At 41.2% G+C, this 21203-nt stretch overlaps 1 protein-coding gene and 1 long non-coding RNA gene across 5 annotated transcripts in view; both read right to left on the bottom strand.

Moving 5' to 3' along the window:
• Nucleotides 1-286: 286 nt before the first annotated feature.
• Nucleotides 287-10679, bottom strand: LOC121404925. Of its 4 annotated transcripts, none has more exons than XR_005968282.1 (3): nucleotides 10664-10679; nucleotides 632-794; nucleotides 287-569 (listed from the first exon to the last, which is right to left on the bottom strand). It is a non-coding gene; the product is annotated as an uncharacterized LOC121404925 (long non-coding RNA). The 4 variants fall into 4 exon arrangements; XR_005968283.1 differs by lacking the exon at nucleotides 10664-10679 and adding an exon at nucleotides 2415-2430; XR_005968281.1 differs by lacking the exon at nucleotides 10664-10679 and adding an exon at nucleotides 1348-1363.
• Nucleotides 10680-11164: 485 nt separating this feature from the next.
• Nucleotides 11165-21203, bottom strand: part of LOC111076206 (G protein-coupled receptor kinase 1) — a 163760-nt gene continuing 153721 nt past the window's right edge. The window contains exons 14-15 of the mRNA XM_041595346.1: nucleotides 11431-11593; nucleotides 11165-11368 (exon numbers count right to left, since the gene is read on the bottom strand). Coding sequence (XP_041451280.1) covers nucleotides 11186-11368; nucleotides 11431-11593 — 346 coding nt within the window. The 3' untranslated portion in view covers nucleotides 11165-11185. The remainder of the gene's footprint in view (nucleotides 11369-11430; nucleotides 11594-21203) is intronic.

Genomic DNA, 21203 nt, shown 5'->3' on the forward strand with positions numbered 1-21203 from the left:
ATATTATACACAGCTTTTGAACCACCACGATTGTATTTTTGTATACATTTCTTACATCAATCGACACGTGCCTTTTTATAGCCGATTTTTAAATTATGTGGGATTTAACACGCAAAAACACAGCAATTACGAGAGTAACAAGCCCTTATGTAGGGCTCTTGAACAGTAACAGAACAGAACTTTACCTCAATTTCACTATCTAGTTTACTATGAGCTTTAAGGCAAACCCATTTCTATTAACAATATAATAATAATATAATATATTTTTAAATTAAAAATTTAAAGATGAGGTGGGTTTTTAGGAATCTCTCCAAATTTATTTCCATTGTGTATACCTCTACATCGTTTTACATAGCAGTAATTGTTGTACATAAATTGTTAAATAATTAATTAGACCCATTAGACGATTTCGTTGAACAATTACCCCCTAAAATATATATAGATTTGTTGGCATCTCGTTCACTACCATAAATTTTTCCAGCTTTTTTAGCCATTGATCCTAAGAGATCTTGCGACATTTTGTGCGCGGATCTCAAAGATGACGCCCATTCCTTTAATCCGATTTCATCCTGAAAAAACATTATTGGTATTTTTATAACAGTTTAAAATATAATAGTTTTGAATTTCTTACAGAGTTCGTTAAAACAATCCTACCATCTCGACTACCATCATTAATGCGAATTTGAATGCAATTTTCGTTTTTGTGTAAAATAAACTCAGATGAAATGTCCTCTACTTGGTCCATGAATATTAGTTCTGGCTTGTTATTTCCGCTCTCCGAGTGAAGTTCCAATCTTAAATATATATAAAGAAAATATATTAGAATCACTTAAAATATATCTTTGTTAAGTTTTCCTCATATTATGAAATATTAGATAATTCCTTATGATTCTGCGATTTCCGCAATGTGGATAATACGAATTTTTCTGAAATTAAGGTGACAGGACCAGGATGTGGACAATCAGCTCAAGAAAATACTGATGCTGATTAAAAATATAAGTTGTGAACAGTGTGGGTAAATCGTATGACTGTTACATGCATATACATAATGCTGGGCCAAAATTTGATGAACAATTTTATTGTTTTGTTTTTTCAAGCGGACTTTCTGTTCGTTATTAAATAAAATTTTAAAAATGTTTTTCGTCGGTCTTTTCAAATAATATGAAACTTAGAAACTAGTTCATATTGATAATAATTATTTTTTTTTAGTCACTGTTAAAAAATTAACGGTTGGTGAATATCAAGAAGTTCAGCTGTGGTTGATATATTTAGTTAACTAGTTCGCAAAAACTTGTGCATGTTTTTTTACTGCCAATAACTAATTAATGCCGATATTAATGGTATCACAATATATATGAAACAGATTTCACCACATGAAAGAAAAAAATGTTTGAACTTTTTTGTTTCAAAAATTTTGTAAAATTCGGTAGCAACCTCTAAAAAGTTTTTTTAAATAAAAATAAAAACTTTAATATTACTATCAAACTAAAGATAACAAAATAAAGGGGTGTCCCGTTTAAATTTCAAAAAAACATTTTCTTAGCTGAACCTAATATATGTACATATATACATCTGTTAAATGAACACCCCAGATCTAATGATTTAGTATATTATCTACTAGCCTTTTTACACCGGGCCGCATCATTGGATTTTTCCGTTAAATGGAACATGCGACAATGATGCCCATAAGGGCCCTATGGATAGAAGAAGACAGTGATACGACCGCATTTTTAATCATGCGGCGCATCATTGGCAAGTGTTGCCGTATTATCCTATTCCAGTACACTTAAATTGAAGAGTCTGAGACCAACAATATATGGGGAAAAGCATGAAATAAGTCATCTACATACTATTTTTAAGTTTCTGAAAAATTATGAAAAACACATCTTAGGCGTCTAAAACCCTATTTTGTAACATTTTAAAAGTTTCGCAGTTTTGGCACTCAGAAGAAAGTATCTCCAAAACAAGGCTTAATCAACTTCTCTCGTCGTCAAAAAACGTTGAACACTCAATTATATGTAAAGCTGGGAACAAAAAGGGCCTATTTGATGTGAGGACATATCTCAAGGTAAGATAGCCCTGATTCAATGTTTTGGGTGCTCAAGAAGAGCTCATATTGTGGTATGGCCAAAATATGATTATCTTGATGATGATCTTCCTTCCTTTTCTCTATCGAAAAAATTGCGATATGACCAGTTGTTTTTGACCAGTTTCCGACTAAACAGGGACTTGACTTAAAATGGTTCGTTTTGAAAGTTGTTATGGTATTTGACTCGCTTAAAAAAAATCCATCGTGTACATATTATACACAGCTTTTGAACCACCACGATTGTATTTTTGTATACTTTTCTTACATCAATCGACACGTGCCTTTTTATAGCCGATTTTTAAATTGTGTGGGATTTAACACTAACCATAGAATGGTTAGTTTTTGTACTTCTGCCAACCTGACTGCTCGGCGCATAAGTTGCCATAGCGAAATCTACGGTTTCCAATGTCTTTTCCAATAACTCTAATGCCATGTTATAGTTTCCATCCGAGAGTTCTAACGATCGAATTGTCTCCAACGCCGAATCACGCAAGCAATGGTTGTTAAGTTTTCCTCATATTATGAAATATTAGATAATTCCTTATGATTCTGCGATTGCCGCAATGTGGATAATACGAATTTTTCTGAAATTAAGGTGACAGAACCAGGAGGTGGACAATCAGCTCAAGAAAATAATGATGCTGATTAAAGGTTCTGAACAGTGTGGGAAAATCGTATGACTTTTACATGCATATATCCGATGATCCTATTGGGCTTTGTGGTGGCTCAGAGGGGGCCTAGCTGAGACCACCGGACGGGTCGCAGGTTGCGGATAGCGAACGGCCTACCCTAGTGGGGAGGTCAGCTGCGAATAAGCGGGCATCCCAAAGAGAATCAACTAAGTTGGCTCTGAGGGAGAGACCGGAAATAAGCAGTCCCGGACAGCCAGCGGGTTTTCATTAAGTAGCTCACACACTCCCATCCCTACACATTACCTACCCACATCCCAGCCCCAATATGCAGGTATGAACCCGGGTGGGTCCCATCCCAAATCTGGGATGGGTGGAAAGCCATCACCCAAAACTGATACCATGGTAGGGCAGCTAAGCAATATTGCGGCTGCCCAACCTTCCGGTGAAGCGGCGGGTGATGGCTTACCATCAACCAGTGTCCAAACCAGGATATATAGCTATGCCGAAAAGAGGAGTGCTGGCCACATACTCCATCGGCAGAACGCCGGAATGGGCCTCGGCGGTGTTGCCCAACTTCAGTGTGGAGCCACAGAAGGTGGCAGCACAACCGAAGAGGCAGCGCTCTCAAGAGACGCCCGGACTGCCGCGAAGCGCTCCAGGGTGATACCAAACGTATCCTTCGCGCAGATTGCCAAGGAGAGGACGCTGATAGGCGTTCTCGACAACGGCAGCGCGGAGGGGAAAATACCTAGAAGCCAATGGAAGTGGGTGAAAGCGGCACTGGCCGACCGCTGCTTCGAGCTTCTCGATAAGGATCCCGGGCCACCTCCAGTCTGTAAAGACATGGGATGGTTCCAGGGAAGCATCAAAGTGGTAGCCTGCGAAGATGAGCGGTCCGTGAAGCTATATAAAGCTGCGGTGGCGCAAATCGGAGAAGAGTACGCTGGGGAGAAGCTCGTCGCTGTTGACTGGAGCGAGGTGCCCAGCAGACCAAGGGCTCGTATATGGGTGCCGGCCACTTTTAAGGAGCCCGAGCGAATCCTCAGGATGTTGCAGAGATGCAACCCAGCACTGCCAACCTCAGACTGGAAGGTGGTCAAAGTTGAGGCATCAAAAGGCCCCACAAACCAGGCAGTGATAATCCTATATAAGGAGTCACTAGCCCCGATCGAGGCAGCCAAGGGAGAGCTCAACTTCGGGTTCAGCTCGGTGACCATGAAGGTCTACAAGTCGGATGCAGCGGCCGAGGCGCGTCCTGTCAACAACCCAGTTGAGCAGGACGTTGACTCGGAGATCGAGGCACCCGACGTAGACCCGGAGCCGGCCCTAGAGAGCTACTCCTCGGAGACGGAGCTGATGCTCGATTTTGAGGCGTTGTGTCGTGACGAGATTCTCGACATAACAGTGGTGGAGAACAACTATAATATAGTCTCTGAGGCTTCTGCAGATAAATCTCCACCACTGTAAAGCAGCATCCGCTGCCCTAATACTCCGCTTAGTCGCGAGCGGAGGGGGACATAGTCCTAATCCAAGAGCCTTGGGTAGTAGGAGGCAAGGTCTGTGGATTAGCGACGAAGGACTACAAGCTGATTGTAGCCCAAACTGAAGGTAAAATTAGAACCTAGCATACTAGCAAGAAAGCACCTAAATATCTTTCTGCTCCACAATTTTAGCAATGGCGACAACACGGCGGCTAGCCTAGAGCTACAGGGGACACGCCTGAACCTGGTGTCGTCCTACATGGCTCACGAGGAAAGCGATCCTTCCAGTGACCTCGTTCGCAAGATAGCCAGCGACAGCGAAAGGTCGGATACAAGCCTAATAATAGGCTGCAATGCCAACGCTCACCACACCCAATGGGGGAGCTCGGATACAAATGTAAGGGGTGAGTCACTTTTCAGCTTCATCTTAAACTCCAACCTAGTTATTGGTAATCGGGGTAACGACCCCACATTCATAATAAAAAACCGTCAAGAGGTTATTGACCTCACTCTATTGTCTCACAAACTGTCAGACATAATGAAGAGTTGGAGAGTCCTAGAGGATCACTCCTTCGCCGACCACAGGTACATCGAGACAGTTCTATCGCTCGAAAGCACCAAACCTACTAACTATATTAACCCCAGGAAAGCCAACTGGGATATATATAGACCAAAAATGGAGGGATTACTCCCCCCTAGCACCAAAATGCCCGGACATACAAGACGATCTTAATCGTCTTGTGGACAGTTCACGGAAGCTTGCAATAAGGCCTTCGTGGCAGCTTGCCCCTCAACCAAACCAAGAGGGAAAAAGAAACCCCCTGGTGGTGTGAACAAATAGATACCCTCCGGAAAGTCTGCGGGACTCTCTTTAACAGAGCCAAAAGCAGCAGCGAGGAAGCGCACTGGGAAAATTACAAAAGTAAATTAACCCTATACAAAAAAGAAACTAGGAGAGCCAAAAGGCAAAAATTTTGCTCCGAAATTGAAGACACGTCAGAAGCCGCAAGGCTACGCAAGATCCTGTCAAAAACATCCCCCTCGGTGGGATATCTCAAGAGAATGGATGGTACGTGGACAAACTCTAGTGAGGACTCCCTACATATTCTACTCGATACTCATTTTCCTGGGTGCACGACCATCGAGCCGGCAGACACCCCAAGTGAAGGCCCGGAAACCTCGATGGTGCACATCCTCACAAAACGGAATATTAGCTGGGCAGTAAACAGCTTTAAATCCTTCAAATCGCCTGGTCCGGACCAAGTCATTCCGGCTCAGTTACAAAAAGCCGGGGACATGGCCATCAACTGGCTGCAAAGTATCTTTAGGAAGATACTGACAGTGGGAAAAATCCCCCGCGCTTGGCTAAAGGCTAAAATTGTCTTTATCCCCAAAGCAGGGAAACCCTCACACACAACCCCAAAAGACTTCAGACCAATAAGTCTATCGTCCTTTCTTCTCAAAACCTTTGAGAGACTAGTCGGGCTGCAGCTGAGAACAACCATAAATCCTCAGTGGCTGTCAGGCGCACAACATGCCTACCGAAAAGGAAAATCCACGGAAACGGCACTCCATGAAGTAATCTCGACGGTAGAGAAATCCCTACACGTCAAAGAATACTCCTTAATAGCTTTCCTAGACATCGAGGGAGCTTTTAACAACGTCATACCGGAAGCCATCACGGAGGCCCTGACTGCCCTGGGAGTGGATCGTCACTTGGTGATGCTCATAGATCAATTGCTCACATGCAGGACGGTGACATCATTAATGGGATCGTCCACTCAGTCAAGGTATGTCAACAGAGACACCCCGCAAGGTGGTGTCCTGTCTCCCCTTCTATGGAACATAGCAGTCAACAAGATTCTGTGTGACCTGGAAGGGAAGGGCTGCAAGGTGGTAGCATACGCGGACGACGTTGCCATTATCTTCTCGGAAAAATTCCCTCAAACACTCTGCGATCTAATGACCGCAAAGCTCGCGCGACTGTCAGAATGGACAAAGTCGCGTGGACTGGGAGTTAATCCCTCTAAAACGGAACTTGTGTTGTTTACAACCAAATACAAAATCCCGTCTCTCAACCCCCAATACTAAACGGATGCAGGCTCTCCTTCAGCGACAGTGCCAGTTACTTAGGGTTGGTAATTGACAAAAATTAGCTGGAACCTGAGCATCAAAGACAGAGTGAAGAAGGCTACGATAGCCCTCTACACTTGCAAGAAGGCCATTGGGCTAAAATGGGGCATGAACCCAAGAATAGTCCAATGGATATACCTAGCAATAGTAAGACCAATACTACTCTAAGGAGTCGCAGTGTGGTGGCCTGCCCTATCAAAGGGGACCATCACTAAACAACTGGGCAAGGTGCAGCGCACTGCAGGCCTATGCATCAGTGGAGCTCTGAGCACAATACCAACGGATGCGCTAAATGCTATCCTATGCCTGCAGAGCCTTGACCTTGCAGGTAAGGAGCAGGCAGAAATGGCAGCAATCCGTCTTAGAGACTCTGACCAATGGGTGTCACATCACACCGGCCATGCGTCCATCCTAAATGGAAACAAAATCGTCCCCACAATAACGGACTACTGTGTTCCGAGGGAGTATACAGATACCCCTTTCGTAACAATCATCAACTGGCTCGAGGGACAACCTCGCCCAGATGTAGCCATTCAAATCTTTACTGATGGCTCAAAGATGGACAACAAAGTCGGAGGAGGAATCTACTCCGAACAGCTGAATATAAGACACTCTTTCAGGCTCCCAGATCACTGCAGTGTCTTTCCAAGCGGAAGTCATAGCGATCAGGGAAGCCTTGAGCTGCCTTCAGGAACGTGCCCCTACAAATCAAACCGCTGAATGCGATAACAACAAGCTCGGCTACCGTGGCAAACTGTCGCAAATCTCTCCATGAGATGGCTTATCAGTTTGTCATCAGCCTAATATGGGTCCCGGGCCACCAGGACATTGAAGGCAACTGTATAGCAGACGAGCTGGCCAGAGCTGGTACAACAATTCCCCTTCTCCATGATAAGGAGGATATTCGTATGCCAATGGCCACCTGCAAGCTCAAAATAAAAGAACATTTTAAGCGACTAATAAATGACAGATGGCAAACAGTGCCACTATGTCGCATAACTCGGCAAACATGGCCTAACATTACTAGGAAGCGCACCGATGAGCTTTGCAACTCAGTAGGAGCAGGTGTAACTCATTCATACGCTCCCTTACCGGACATTGGCTAATAGGCACCCATGCAAACAGGCTGGGTGCCTCTATAACGACTTCTGTCGGAGCTGTAGAGTGAGACGAGGAGGAACTGTGGAACATCTGTTTCCTAATTGACATTTCGGACATGTCTACAATCAGTCCCAGACGGATCGCAAGCTTCATAAGGGCATCCGGATGGGACAATGGATAACATAGTGTTTCACGAAGGAAGAGGGAACGATCTATGCGGTATCACAACGGGCCGAAACCGGCCTAGGTGTGTCGGGTCTCTGACGAACCCGACAGCCGCCTCAACCTAACCTAACCTACATGCATATACATAAGGCTGGGCCAAAATTTGATGAACAATTTTTTTGTTAGGTTTTTTCAAGCGGACTTTCTGTTCGTTAGTAAATAAAATTAAAAAAATGTTGTTCGTCGGTCTTTTCAAATAATATGAAACTTAGAAACTAGTTCATATTTTTTTTGTCACTGTTAAAAAATTAACGGTTGGTGAATATCAAGAAGTTAAACTGTGGTTGATATATTTAGTTAAGTAGTTCGAAAAAACTTGTGCAGGTTTTTTTACTGCCAATAACTAATTAATGCCGATATTAATGGTATCAATATATGTATATGAAACAGATTTCACCACATTAAAGAAAAAAAATGTTTTTTGTTTCAAAAATTTTGTAAAATTAGGTAGCAACCTCTAAAACGTTTTTTTAAATAAAAATAAAAACTTTAATATTACTATCAAACTAAAGATAACAAAATAAAGGGGTGTCCCGTTTAAATTTCAAAAAAACATTTTTTTAGCTGAACCTAATATATGTACATCTATACATCTGTTAAATGAATACCCCAGATCTAATGATTTAGTATATTAAATGGAACATGCGACAATGATAAGGGCCCTGTGGAAGAAGAAGACGGCGGCGCATCATTGGCAAGTGTTGCCGTATTATCCTATTCCAGTACACTTAAATTGAAGAGTCTGAGACCAAAAATATATGGGGAAAAGCATGAAATAAGTCATCTACATAGGTTTCTACATACTATTTTTAAGTTTCTGAAAAATTATGAAAAACACATCTTAGGCGTCTAAAACCCTATTTTGTAACATTTTAAAAGTTTTCGCAGTTTTGGAACTCAGAAGAAAGTATCTCCAAAACAAGGCTTAATCAACTTCTCTCGTCGTCAAAAAACGTTGAACACTCAATTATATGTAAAGCTGGGAACAAAAAGGGCCTATTTGATGTGAGGACATATCTCAAGGTAAGATAGCCCTGATTAAATGTTTTGGGTGCTCAAGAAGAGCTCATATTGTGGTATGGCCAAAATATGATTATCTTGATGATGATCTTCCTTCCTTTTCTCTATCGAAAAAATTGCGATATGACCAGTTGTTTTTGACCAGTTTCCGACTAAACAGGGACTTGACTTAAAATGGTTCGTTTTGAAAGTTGTTATGGTATTTGACTCGCTTAAAAAAAATCCATCGTGTACATATTATACACAGCTTTTGAACCACCACGATTGTATTTTTGTATACTTTTCTTACATCAATCGACACGTGCCTTTTTATAGCCGATTTTTAAATTGTGTGGGATTTAACACTAACCATAGAATGGTTAGTTTTTGTACTTCTGCCAACCTGACTGCTCGGCGCATAAGTTGCCATAGCGAAATCTACGGTTTCCAATGTCTTTTCCAATAACTCTAATGCCATGTTATAGTTTCCATCCGAGAGTTCTAACGATCGAATTGTCTCCAACGCCGAATCACGCAAGCAATGGTTGTTAAGTTTTCCTCATATTATGAAATATTAGATAATTCCTTATGATTCTGCGATTGCCGCAATGTGGATAATACGAATTTTTCTGAAATTAAGGTGACAGGACCAGGATGTGGACAATCAGCTCAAGAAAATACTGATGCTGATTAAAAATATAAGTTGTGAACAGTGTGGGTAAATCGTATGACTGTTACATGCATATACATAATGCTGGGCCAAAATTTGATGAACCATTTTATTGTTTTGTTTTTTCAAGCGGACTTTCTGTTCGTTAGTTAATAAAATTTAAAAAATGTTCGTCGGTCTTTTCAAATAATATGAAACTTAGAAACTAGTTCATATTGATAATAAGGTATTTTTATTTTTTTTTTTAGTCACTGTTAAAAAATTAACGGTTGGTGAATATCAAGAAGTTCAGCTTTGGTTGATATATTTAGTTAACTAGTTCGCAAAAACTTGTGCAGGTTTTTTTACTGCCAATAACTAATTAATGCCGATATTAATGGTATCACAATATATATGAAACAGATTTCACCACATGAAAGAAAAAAATGTTTGAACTTTTTTGTTTCAAAAATTTTGTAAAATTCGGTAGCAACCTCTAAAAAGTTTTTTTAAATAAAAATAAAAACTTTAATATTACTATCAAACTAAAGATAACAAAATAAAGGGGTGTCCCGTTTAAATTTCAAAAAAACATTTTTTTAGCTGAACCTAATATAGGTACATCTATACATCTGTTAAATGAACACCCCAGATCTAATGATTTAGTATATTATCTACTAGCCTTTTTACACCGGGCCGCATCATTGGATTTTTCCGTTAAATGGAACATGCGACAATGATGCCCATAAGGGCCCTATGGATAGAAGAAGACAGTGATACGACCGCATTTTTAATCATGCGGCGCATCATTGGCAAGTGTTGCCGTATTATCCTATTCCAGTACACTTAAATTGAAGAGTCTGAGACCAACAATATATGGGGAAAAGCATGAAATAAGTCATCTACATACTATTTTTAAGTTTCTGAAAAATTATGAAAAACACATCTTAGGCGTCTGAAACCCTATTTTGTAACATTTTAAAAGTTTCGCAGTTTTGCCACTCAGAAGAAAGTATCTCCAAAACAAGGCTTAATCAGCTTCTCTCGTCGTCAAAAAACGTTGAACACTCAATTATATGTACAGCTGGGAACAAAAAAGGACTATTTGATGTGAGGACATATCTCAAGGTAAGATAGCCCCGATTCAATGTTTTGGGTGCTCAAAAAGAGCTCAGATTGTGGTATGGCCAAAATATGATTATCTTGATGATAATCTTCCTTCCTTTTCTCTATCGAAAAAATTGCGATATGACCAGTTGTTTTTGACCAGTTTCCGACTAAACAGGGACTTGACTTAAAATGGTTCGTTTTGAAAGTTGTTATGGTATTTGACTCGCTTTTACAAAATCCATACCGTCGATTACTGTTTATTTTTCGGGATCATATTTATATATCCACGATTCGTCATTTATATACGATATACATATACGATATACATTATACACATTACGATTTATATATCCACGATTCGTCATCGTGTACATATTATACACAGCTTTTGAACCACCACGATTGTATTTTTGTATACATTTCTTACATCAATCGACACGTGCCTTTTTATAGCCGATTTTTAAATTATGTGGGATTTAACACGCAAAAACACAGCAATTACGAGAGTAACAAGCCCTTATGTAGGGCTCTTGAACAGTAACAGAACAGAACTTTACCTCAATTTCACTATCTAGTTTACTATGAGCTTTAAGGCAAACCCATTTCTATTAACAATATAATAATAATATAATATATTTTTAAATTAAAAATTTAAAGATGAGGTGGGTTTTTAGGAATCTCTCCAAATTTATTTCCATTGTGTATACCTCTACATCGTTTTACATAGCAGTAATTGGTAAATTGTTGTACATAAATTGTTAAATAATTAATTAGACCCATTAGACGATTTCGTTGAACAATTACCCCCTAAAATATATATAGATTTGTTGGCATCTCGTTCACTACCATAAATTTTTCCAGCTTTTTTAGCCATTGATCCTAAGAGATCTTGCGACATTTTGTGCGCGGATCTCAAAGATGACGCCCATTCCTTTAATCCGATTTCATCCTGAAAAAACATTATTGGTATTTTTATAACAGTTTAAAATATAATAGTTTTGAATTTCTTACAGAGTTCGTTAAAACAATCCTACCATCTCGACTACCATCATTAATGCGAATTTGAATGCAATTTTCGTTTTTGTGTAAAATAAACTCAGATGAAATGTCCTCTACTTGGTCCATGAATATTAGTTCTGGCTTGTTATTTCCGCTCTCCGAGTGAAGTTCCAATCTTAAATATATATAAAGAAAATATATTAGAATCACTTAAAATATATCTTTGTTAAGTTTTCCTCATATTATGAAATATTAGATAATTCCTTATGATTCTGCGATTTCCGCAATGTGGATAATACGAATTTTTCTGAAATTAAGGTGACAGGACCAGGATGTGGACAATCAGCTCAAGAAAATACTGATGCTGATTAAAAATATAAGTTGTGAACAGTGTGGGTAAATCGTATGACTGTTACATGCATATACATAATGCTGGGCCAAAATTTGATGAACAATTTTATTGTTTTGTTTTTTCAAGCGGACTTTCTGTTCGTTATTAAATAAAATTTTAAAAATGTTTTTCGTCGGTCTTTTCAAATAATATGAAACTTAGAAACTAGTTCATATTGATAATAATTATTTTTTTTTAGTCACTGTTAAAAAATAAACGGTTGGTGAATATCAAGAAGTTCAGCTTTGGTTGATATATTTAGTTAACTAGTTCGCAAAAACTTGTGCAGGTTTTCTTACTGCCAATAACTAATTAATGCCGATAGTAATGGTATCACAATATATATGAAACAGATTTCACCACATGAAAGAAAAAAATGTTTGAACTTTTTTGTTTCAAAAATTTTGTAAAATTCGGTAGCAACCTCTAAAAAGTTTTTTTAAATAAAAATAAAAACTTTAATATTACTATCAAACTAAAGATAACAAAATAAAGGGGTGTCCCGTTTAAATTTCAAAAAAACATTTTTTTAGCTGAACCTAATATATGTACATCTATACATCTGTTAAATGAACACCCCAGATCTAATGATTTAGTATATTATCTACTAGCCTTTTTACACCGGGCCGCATCATTGGATTTTTCCGTTAAATGGAACATGCGACAATGATGCCCATAAGGGCCCTATGGATAGAAGAAGACAGTGATACGACCGCATTTTTAATCATGCGGCGCATCATTGGCAAGTGTTGCCGTATTATCCTATTCCAGTACACTTAAATTGAAGAGTCTGAGACCAACAATATATGGGGAAAAGCATGAAATAAGTCATCTACATACTATTTTTAAGTTTCTGAAAAATTATGAAAAACACATCTTAGGCGTCTAAAACCCTATTTTGTAACATTTTAAAAGTTTCGCAGTTTTGGCACTCAGAAGAAAGTATCTCCAAAACAAGGCTTAATCAACTTCTCTCGTCGTCAAAAAACGTTGAACACTCAATTATATGTAAAGCTGGGAACAAAAAGGGCCTATTTGATGTGAGGACATATCTCAAGGTAAGATAGCCCTGATTCAATGTTTTGGGTGCTCAAGAAGAGCTCATATTGTGGTATGGCCAAAATATGATTATCTTGATGATGATCTTCCTTCCTTTTCTCTATCGAAAAAATTGCGATATGACCAGTTGTTTTTGACCAGTTTCCGACTAAACAGGGACTTGACTTAAAATGGTTCGTTTTGAAAGTTGTTATGGTATTTGACTCGCTTAAAAAAAATCCATCGTGTACATATTATACACAGCTTTTGAACCACCACGATTGTATTTTTGTATACTTTTCTTACATCAATCGACACGTGCCTTTTTATAGCCGATTTTTAAATTGTGTGGGATTTAACACTAACCATAGAATGGTTAGTTTTTGTACTTCTGCCAACCTGACTGCTCGGCGCATAAGTTGCCATAGCGAAATCTACGGTTTCCAATGTCTTTTCCAATAACTCTAATGCCATGTTAAAGTTTCCATCCGAGAGTTCTAACGATCGAATTGTCTCCAACGCCGAATCACGCAAGCAATGGTTTTTAAGTTTTCCTCATATTATGAAATATTAGATAATTCCTTATGATTCTGCGATTGCCGCAATGTGGATAATACGAATTTTTCTGAAATTAAGGTGACAGAACCAGGAGGTGGACAATCAGCTCAAGAAAATAATGATGCTGATTAAAGGTTCTGAACAGTGTGGGAAAATCGTATGACTTTTACATGCATATATCCGATGATCCTATTGGGCTTTGTGGTGGCTCAGAGGGGGCCTAGCTGAGACCACCGGACGGGTCGCAGGTTGCGGATAGCGAACGGCCTACCCTAGTGGGGAGGTCAGCTGCGAATAAGCGGGCATCCCAAAGAGAATCAACTAAGTTGGCTCTGAGGGAGAGACCGGAAATAAGCAGTCCCGGACAGCCAGCGGGTTTTCATTAAGTAGCTCACACACTCCCATCCCTACACATTACCTACCCACATCCCAGCCCCAATATGCAGGTATGAACCCGGGTGGGTCCCATCCCAAATCTGGGATGGGTGGAAAGCCATCACCCAAAACTGATACCATGGTAGGGCAGCTAAGCAATATTGCGGCTGCCCAACCTTCCGGTGAAGCGGCGGGTGATGGCTTACCATCAACCAGTGTCCAAACCAGGATATATAGCTATGCCGAAAAGAGGAGTGCTGGCCACATACTCCATCGGCAGAACGCCGGAATGGGCCTCGGCGGTGTTGCCCAACTTCAGTGTGGAGCCACAGAAGGTGGCAGCACAACCGAAGAGGCAGCGCTCTCAAGAGACGCCCGGACTGCCGCGAAGCGCTCCAGGGTGATACCAAACGTATCCTTCGCGCAGATTGCCAAGGAGAGGACGCTGATAGGCGTTCTCGACAACGGCAGCGCGGAGGGGAAAATACCTAGAAGCCAATGGAAGTGGGTGAAAGCGGCACTGGCCGACCGCTGCTTCGAGCTTCTCGATAAGGATCCCGGGCCACCTCCAGTCTGTAAAGACATGGGATGGTTCCAGGGAAGCATCAAAGTGGTAGCCTGCGAAGATGAGCGGTCCGTGAAGCTATATAAAGCTGCGGTGGCGCAAATCGGAGAAGAGTACGCTGGGGAGAAGCTCGTCGCTGTTGACTGGAGCGAGGTGCCCAGCAGACCAAGGGCTCGTATATGGGTGCCGGCCACTTTTAAGGAGCCCGAGCGAATCCTCAGGATGTTGCAGAGATGCAACCCAGCACTGCCAACCTCAGACTGGAAGGTGGTCAAAGTTGAGGCATCAAAAGGCCCCACAAACCAGGCAGTGATAATCCTATATAAGGAGTCACTAGCCCCGATCGAGGCAGCCAAGGGAGAGCTCAACTTCGGGTTCAGCTCGGTGACCATGAAGGTCTACAAGTCGGATGCAGCGGCGAGGCGCGTCCTGTCAACAACCCAGTTGAGCAGGACGTTGACTCGGAGATCGAGGCACCCGACGTAGACCCGGAGCCGGCCCTAGAGAGCTACTCCTCGGAGACGGAGCTGATGCTCGATTTTGAGGCGTTGTGTCGTGACGAGATTCTCGACATAACAGTGGTGGAGAACAACTATAATATAGTCTCTGAGGCTTCTGCAGATAAATCTCCACCACTGTAAAGCAGCATCCGCTGCCCTAATACTCCGCTTAGTCGCGAGCGGAGGGGACATAGTCCTAATCCAAGAGCCTTGGGTAGTAGGAGGCAAGGTCTGTGGATTAGCGACGAAGGACTACAAGCTGATTGTAGCCCAAACTGAAGGTAAAATTAGAACCTAGCATACTAGCAAGAAAGCACCTAAATATCTTTCTGCTCCACAATTTTAGCAATGGCGACAACACGGCGGCTAGCCTAGAGCTACAGGGGACACGCCTGAACCTGGTGTCGTCCTACATGGCTCACGAGGAAAGCGATCCTTCCAGTGACCTCGTTCGCAAGATAGCCAGCGACAGCGAAAGGTCGGATACAAGCCTAATAATAGGCTGCAATGCCAACGCTCACCACACCCCACACACCACACCCAAGGGGTGAGTCACTTTTCAGCTTCATCTTAAACTCCAACCTAGTTATTGGTAATCGGGGTAACGACCCCACATTCATAATAAAAAACCGTCAAGAGGTTATTGACCTCACTCTATTGTCTCACAAACTGTCAGACATAATGAAGAGTTGGAGAGTCCTAGAGGATCACTCCTTCGCCGACCACAGGTACATCGAGACAGTTCTATCGCTCGAAAGCACCAAACCTACTAACTATATTAACCCCAGGAAAGCCAACTGGGATATATATAGACCAAAAATGGAGGGATTACTCCCCCCTAGCACCAAAATGCCCGGACATACAAGACGATCTTAATCGTCTTGTGGACAGTTCACGGAAGCTTGCAATAAGGCCTTCGTGGCAGCTTGCCCCTCAACCAAACCAAGAGGGAAAAAGAAACCCCCTGGTGGTGTGAACAAATAGATACCCTCCCCGGAAAGTCTGCGGGACTCTCTTTAACAGAGCCAAAAGCAGCAGCGAGGAAGCGCACTGGGAAAATTACAAAAGTAAATTAACCCTATACAAAAAAGAAACTAGGAGAGCCAAAAGGCAAAAATTTTGCTCCGAAATTGAAGACACGTCAGAAGCCGCAAGGCTACGCAAGATCCTGTCAAAAACATCCCCTCGGTGGGATATCTCAAGAGAATGGATGGTACGTGGACAAACTCTAGTGAGGACTCCCTACATATTCTACTCGATACTCATTTTCCTGGGTGCACGACCATCGAGCCGGCAGACACCCCAAGTGAAGGCCCGGAAACCTCGATGGTGCACATCCTCACAAAACGGAATATTAGCTGGGCAGTAAACAGCTTTAAATCCTTCAAATCGCCTGGTCCGGACCAAGTCATTCCGGCTCAGTTACAAAAAGCCGGGGACATGGCCATCAACTGGCTGCAAAGTATCTTTAGGAAGATACTGACAGTGGGAAAAATCCCCCGCGCTTGGCTAAAGGCTAAAATTGTCTTTATCCCCAAAGCAGGGAAACCCTCACACACAACCCCAAAAGACTTCAGACCAATAAGTCTATCGTCCTTTCTTCTCAAAACCTTTGAGAGACTAGTCGGGCTGCAGCTGAGAACAACCATAAATCCGCAGTGGCTGTCAGGCGCACAAAATGCCTACCGAAAAGGAAAATCCACGGAAACGGCACTCCATGAAGTAATCTCGACGGTAGAGAAATCCCTACACGTCAAAGAATACTCCTTAATAGCTTTCCTAGACATCGAGGGAGCTTTTAACAACGTCATACCGGAAGCCATCACGGAGGCCCTGACTGCCCTGGGAGTGGATCGTCACTTGGTGATGCTCATAGATCAATTGCTCACATGCAGGACGGTGACATCATTAATGGGATCGTCCACTCAGTCAAGGTATGTCAACAGAGACACCCCGCAAGGTGGTGTCCTGTCTCCCCTTCTATGGAACATAGCAGTCAACAAGATTCTGTGTGACCTGGAAGGGAAGGGCTGCAAGGTGGTAGCATACGCGGACGACGTTGCCATTATCTTCTCGGAAAAATTCCCTCAAACACTCTGCGATCTAATGACCGCAAAGCTCGCGCGACTGTCAGAATTGACAAAGTCGCGTGGACTGGGAGTTAATCCCTCTAAAACGGAACTTGTGTTGTTTACAACCAAATACAAAATCCCGTCTCTCAACCCCCCAATACTAAACGGATGCAGGCTCTCCTTCAGCGACAGTGCCAGTTACTTAGGGTTGGTAATTGACAAAAATTAGCTGGAACCTGAGCATCAAAGACAGAGTGAAGAAGGCTACGATAGCCCTCTACACTTGCAAGAAGGCCATTGGGCTAAAATGGGGCATGAACCCAAGAATAGTCCAATGGATATACCTAGCAATAGTAAGACCAATACTACTCTAAGGAGTCGCAGTGTGGTGGCCTGCCCTATCAAAGGGGACCATCACTAAACAACTGGGCAAGGTGCAGCGCACTGCAGGCCTATGCATCAGTGGAGCTCTGAGCACAATACCAACGGATGCGCTAAATGCTATCCTATGCCTGCAGAGCCTTGACCTTGCAGGTAAGGAGCAGGCAGAAATGGCAGCAATCCGTCTTAGAGACTCTGACCAATGGGTGTCACATCACACCGGCCATGCGTCCATCCTAAATGGAAACAAAATCGTCCCCACAAAAACGGACTACTGTGTTCCGAGGGAGTATACAGATACCCCTTTCGTAACAATCATCAACTGGCTCGAGGGACAACCTGGCCCAGATGTAGCCATTCAAATCTTTACTGATGGCTCAAAGATGGACAACAAAGTCGGAGGAGGAATCTACTCCGAACAGCTGAATATAAGACACTCTTTCAGGCTCCCAGATCACTGCAGTGTCTTCCAAGCGGAAGTCATAGCGATCAGGGAAGCCTTGAGCTGCCTTCAGGAACGTGCCCCTACAAATCAAATCGCTGAATGCGATAACAACAAGCTCGGCTACATTGAAGGCAACTGTATAGCAGACGAGCTGGCCAGAGCTGGTACAACAATTCCCCTTCTCCATGATAAGGAGGATATTCGTATGCCAATGGCCACCTGCAAGCTCAAAATAAAAGAACATTTTAAGCGACTAATAAATGACAGATGGCAAACAGTGCCACTATGTCGCATAACTCGGCAAACATGGCCTAACATTACTAGGAAGCGCACCGATGAGCTTTGCAAACTCAGTAGGAGCAGGTGTAACTCATTCATACGCTCCCTTACCGGACATTGGCTAATAGGCACCCATGCAAACAGGCTGGGTGCCTCTATAACGACTTCTGTCGGAGCTGTAGAGATGAGGACGAGGAGGAGACTGTGGAACATCTGTTTCCTAATTGACATTTCGGACATGTCTACAATCAGTCCCAGACGGATCGCAAGCTTCATAAGGGCATCCGGATGGGACAATGGATAACATAGTGTTTCACGAAGGAAGAGGGAACGATCTATGCGGTATCACAACGGGCCGAAACCGGCCTAGGTGTGTCGGGTCTCTGACGAACCCGACAGCCGCCTCAACCTAACCTAACCTACATGCATATACATAAGGCTGGGCCAAAATTTGATGAACAATTTTTTTGTTAGGTTTTTTCAAGCGGACTTTCTGTTCGTTAGTAAATAAAATTAAAAAAATGTTGTTCGTCGGTCTTTTCAAATAATATGAAACTTAGAAACTAGTTCATATTTTTTTTTTTTTGTCACTGTTAAAAAATTAACGGTTGGTGAATATCAAGAAGTTAAACTGTGGTTGATATATTTAGTTAAGTAGTTCGAAAAAACTTGTGCAGGTTTTTTTACTGCCAATAACTAATTAATGCCGATATTAACTGAAAATTAATTTATTTATTCTGGCTACAATTATGATACGATCTGATTCAGATTTGGCAATCTGGTAGATATAGGCATTCTCTACGATACAGTTAAAGTTTTATCGTATCTTTAAAATTGTGGCTGCCACAGATTTTCGTCCTTTGCGGGGGCGGAAGGGGGCGTGGCGAAATTCTGAAATACACTTGTAGCAGTGTGATATCACATAAGTCTGGAAACCAAATTTGGTTTCTCTAGCTCTTATAGTCTCTGAGATCCAGGCGCTCATCGAGACGGACTGACGGACAGACAGACACGTCTATATCGACTCGGCTATTGATGCTGATCATGAATATATATACTTTATGGGGTCGGAAACGTTTCCTTCTCTGCGTTACACACATCCACTTTTACCACAAATCTAATGTACCCCTTAACTCTTTTTTGAGTACGGGTATAAAAATTTTGAACTTTTTTGTTTCAAAAATTTTGTAAAATTCGGTAGCAACCTATAAAAAGTCTTTTTAAATAAAAATAAAAACTTTAATGTTACTATAAAACTAAAGATAACAAATAAAGTTTAAATTTCAAAAAACATTTTTTTAGCTGAACCTAATATACATCTATACATATTGTTTACGCCAAATTAGCGCAAAAGGCTTATGGCCGGGAGCAAACTAGTAATTTGTATAAGTAAAATGAATTTGTAGCATTAAGATATTGAATTGTAGCATTAAGAAATGGAATTGTATAGAAAGTACGTACAGTGCATTCTCACAGAAGCTTATTGCTATAGAACATGTATGTAATATGTAAATATCGATATAGAAAGAGGAAGAGATTACCATACCTAATAGAACATTTCTTAAATGGATTGAATTCCGACACGGTCGAGCCAGCAGCACTTGGCTTTTTATTTCGAGATTTAGATTTCGAACTGGTTGCTAAGAGTTGCGGAAACACATGTGTTACATGAATACCCCAGATCTAATGATCTAGTATATTATCTACTAGCCTTTTTACACCGGGCCGCATCATTGGATTTTTCCGTTAAATGGAACATGCGACAATGATAAGGGCCCTGTGGATAGAAGAAGACGGCGGCGCATCATTGGCAAGTGTTGCCGTATTATCCTATTCCAGTACACTTAAATTGAAGAGTCTGAGACCAACAATATATGTGGAAAAGCATGAAATAAGTCATCTACATAGGTTTCTACATACTATTTTTAAGTTTCTGAAAAATTATGAAAAACACATCTTAGGCGTCTGAAACCCTATTTTGTAAGATTTTAAAAGTTTCGCAGTTTTGGCACTCAGAAGAAAGTATCTCCAAAACAAGGCTTAATCAGCTTCTCTCGTCGTCAAAAAACGTTGAACACTCAATTATATGTACAGCTGGGAACAAAAAAGGCCTATTTGATGTGAGGACATATCTCAAGGTAAGATAGCCCTGATTCAATGTTTTGGGTGCTCAAAAAGAGCTCAGATTGTGGTATTAAAGTTTTCCTCGATTCTTCCGGCCAAAATATGATTATCTTGATGATGATCTTCCTTCCTTTTCTCTATCGAAAAAATTGCGATATGACCAGTTGTTTTTGACCAGTTTCCGACTAAACAGGGACTTAACTTAAAATGGTTCGTTTTGAAAGTTGTTATGGTATTTGACTCGCTTTAAAAAAATCCATACCGTCGATTACTGTTTATTTTTCGGGATCATATTTATACATCCACGATTCGTCGTCTGTGTACATATTATAAACAGCTTTTGAACTACCACGATTGTATTTTTGTATACTTTTCTTACATCAATCGACACGTGCCTTTTTATAGCCGATTTTTAAATTGCGTGGGATTTAACACGCAAAAACTATTGTTACCACGATGTGATCATGGAAAATCTTATTAATGGTCGTCATACTAATGCCCAAGGATACCTCAACCTCACGGTTTGTGACATGCCGATCTTGCTCAATAATTTCGCGCACAGCATCAATATTTTGTGGCACAAAAATTAATTTTAAACGACCTTCACGAAATTCGTCCTGAAACAAAGGACGTAGACGATTGAATTCGTGATACCAGTTTTTTACATTAGCAATGTAGGGTGATTCATCAGTAAAAGGTAAACTAAGTTCATCTAAGCGTTCTTGGTTTAAAAATCCACCTGAAATATGGTAGAAAATCATGACAAAGACATTTTCGTTGTTGAGATGATTTTTGCCTGAGATGAATTTTTGATTTATCGTTAATCGATATTAAGTGTGGTCGTACATGAAAAAGTTGTATGTAGATTTAATGAACATTTGGTATTAATACGAGCGATGTTCAATAAGTCGAGACTTTTGAAATTTACCTTCTCTTATTTTTTGATATGGAATTACGTTTTATATCAGAAGGCATCTATTAGCTGATTCCTGTCAAAATATTTGCCTGTTTGCGGTGCATTGTGGGCTAAACTTTGTTTTTTTTACATCGATAAATA

Source organism: Drosophila obscura, unplaced genomic scaffold (assembly GCF_018151105.1).
Source record: "Drosophila obscura isolate BZ-5 IFL unplaced genomic scaffold, ASM1815110v1 contig_56, whole genome shotgun sequence".
NCBI lineage: Eukaryota > Metazoa > Arthropoda > Insecta > Diptera > Drosophilidae > Drosophila > Drosophila obscura.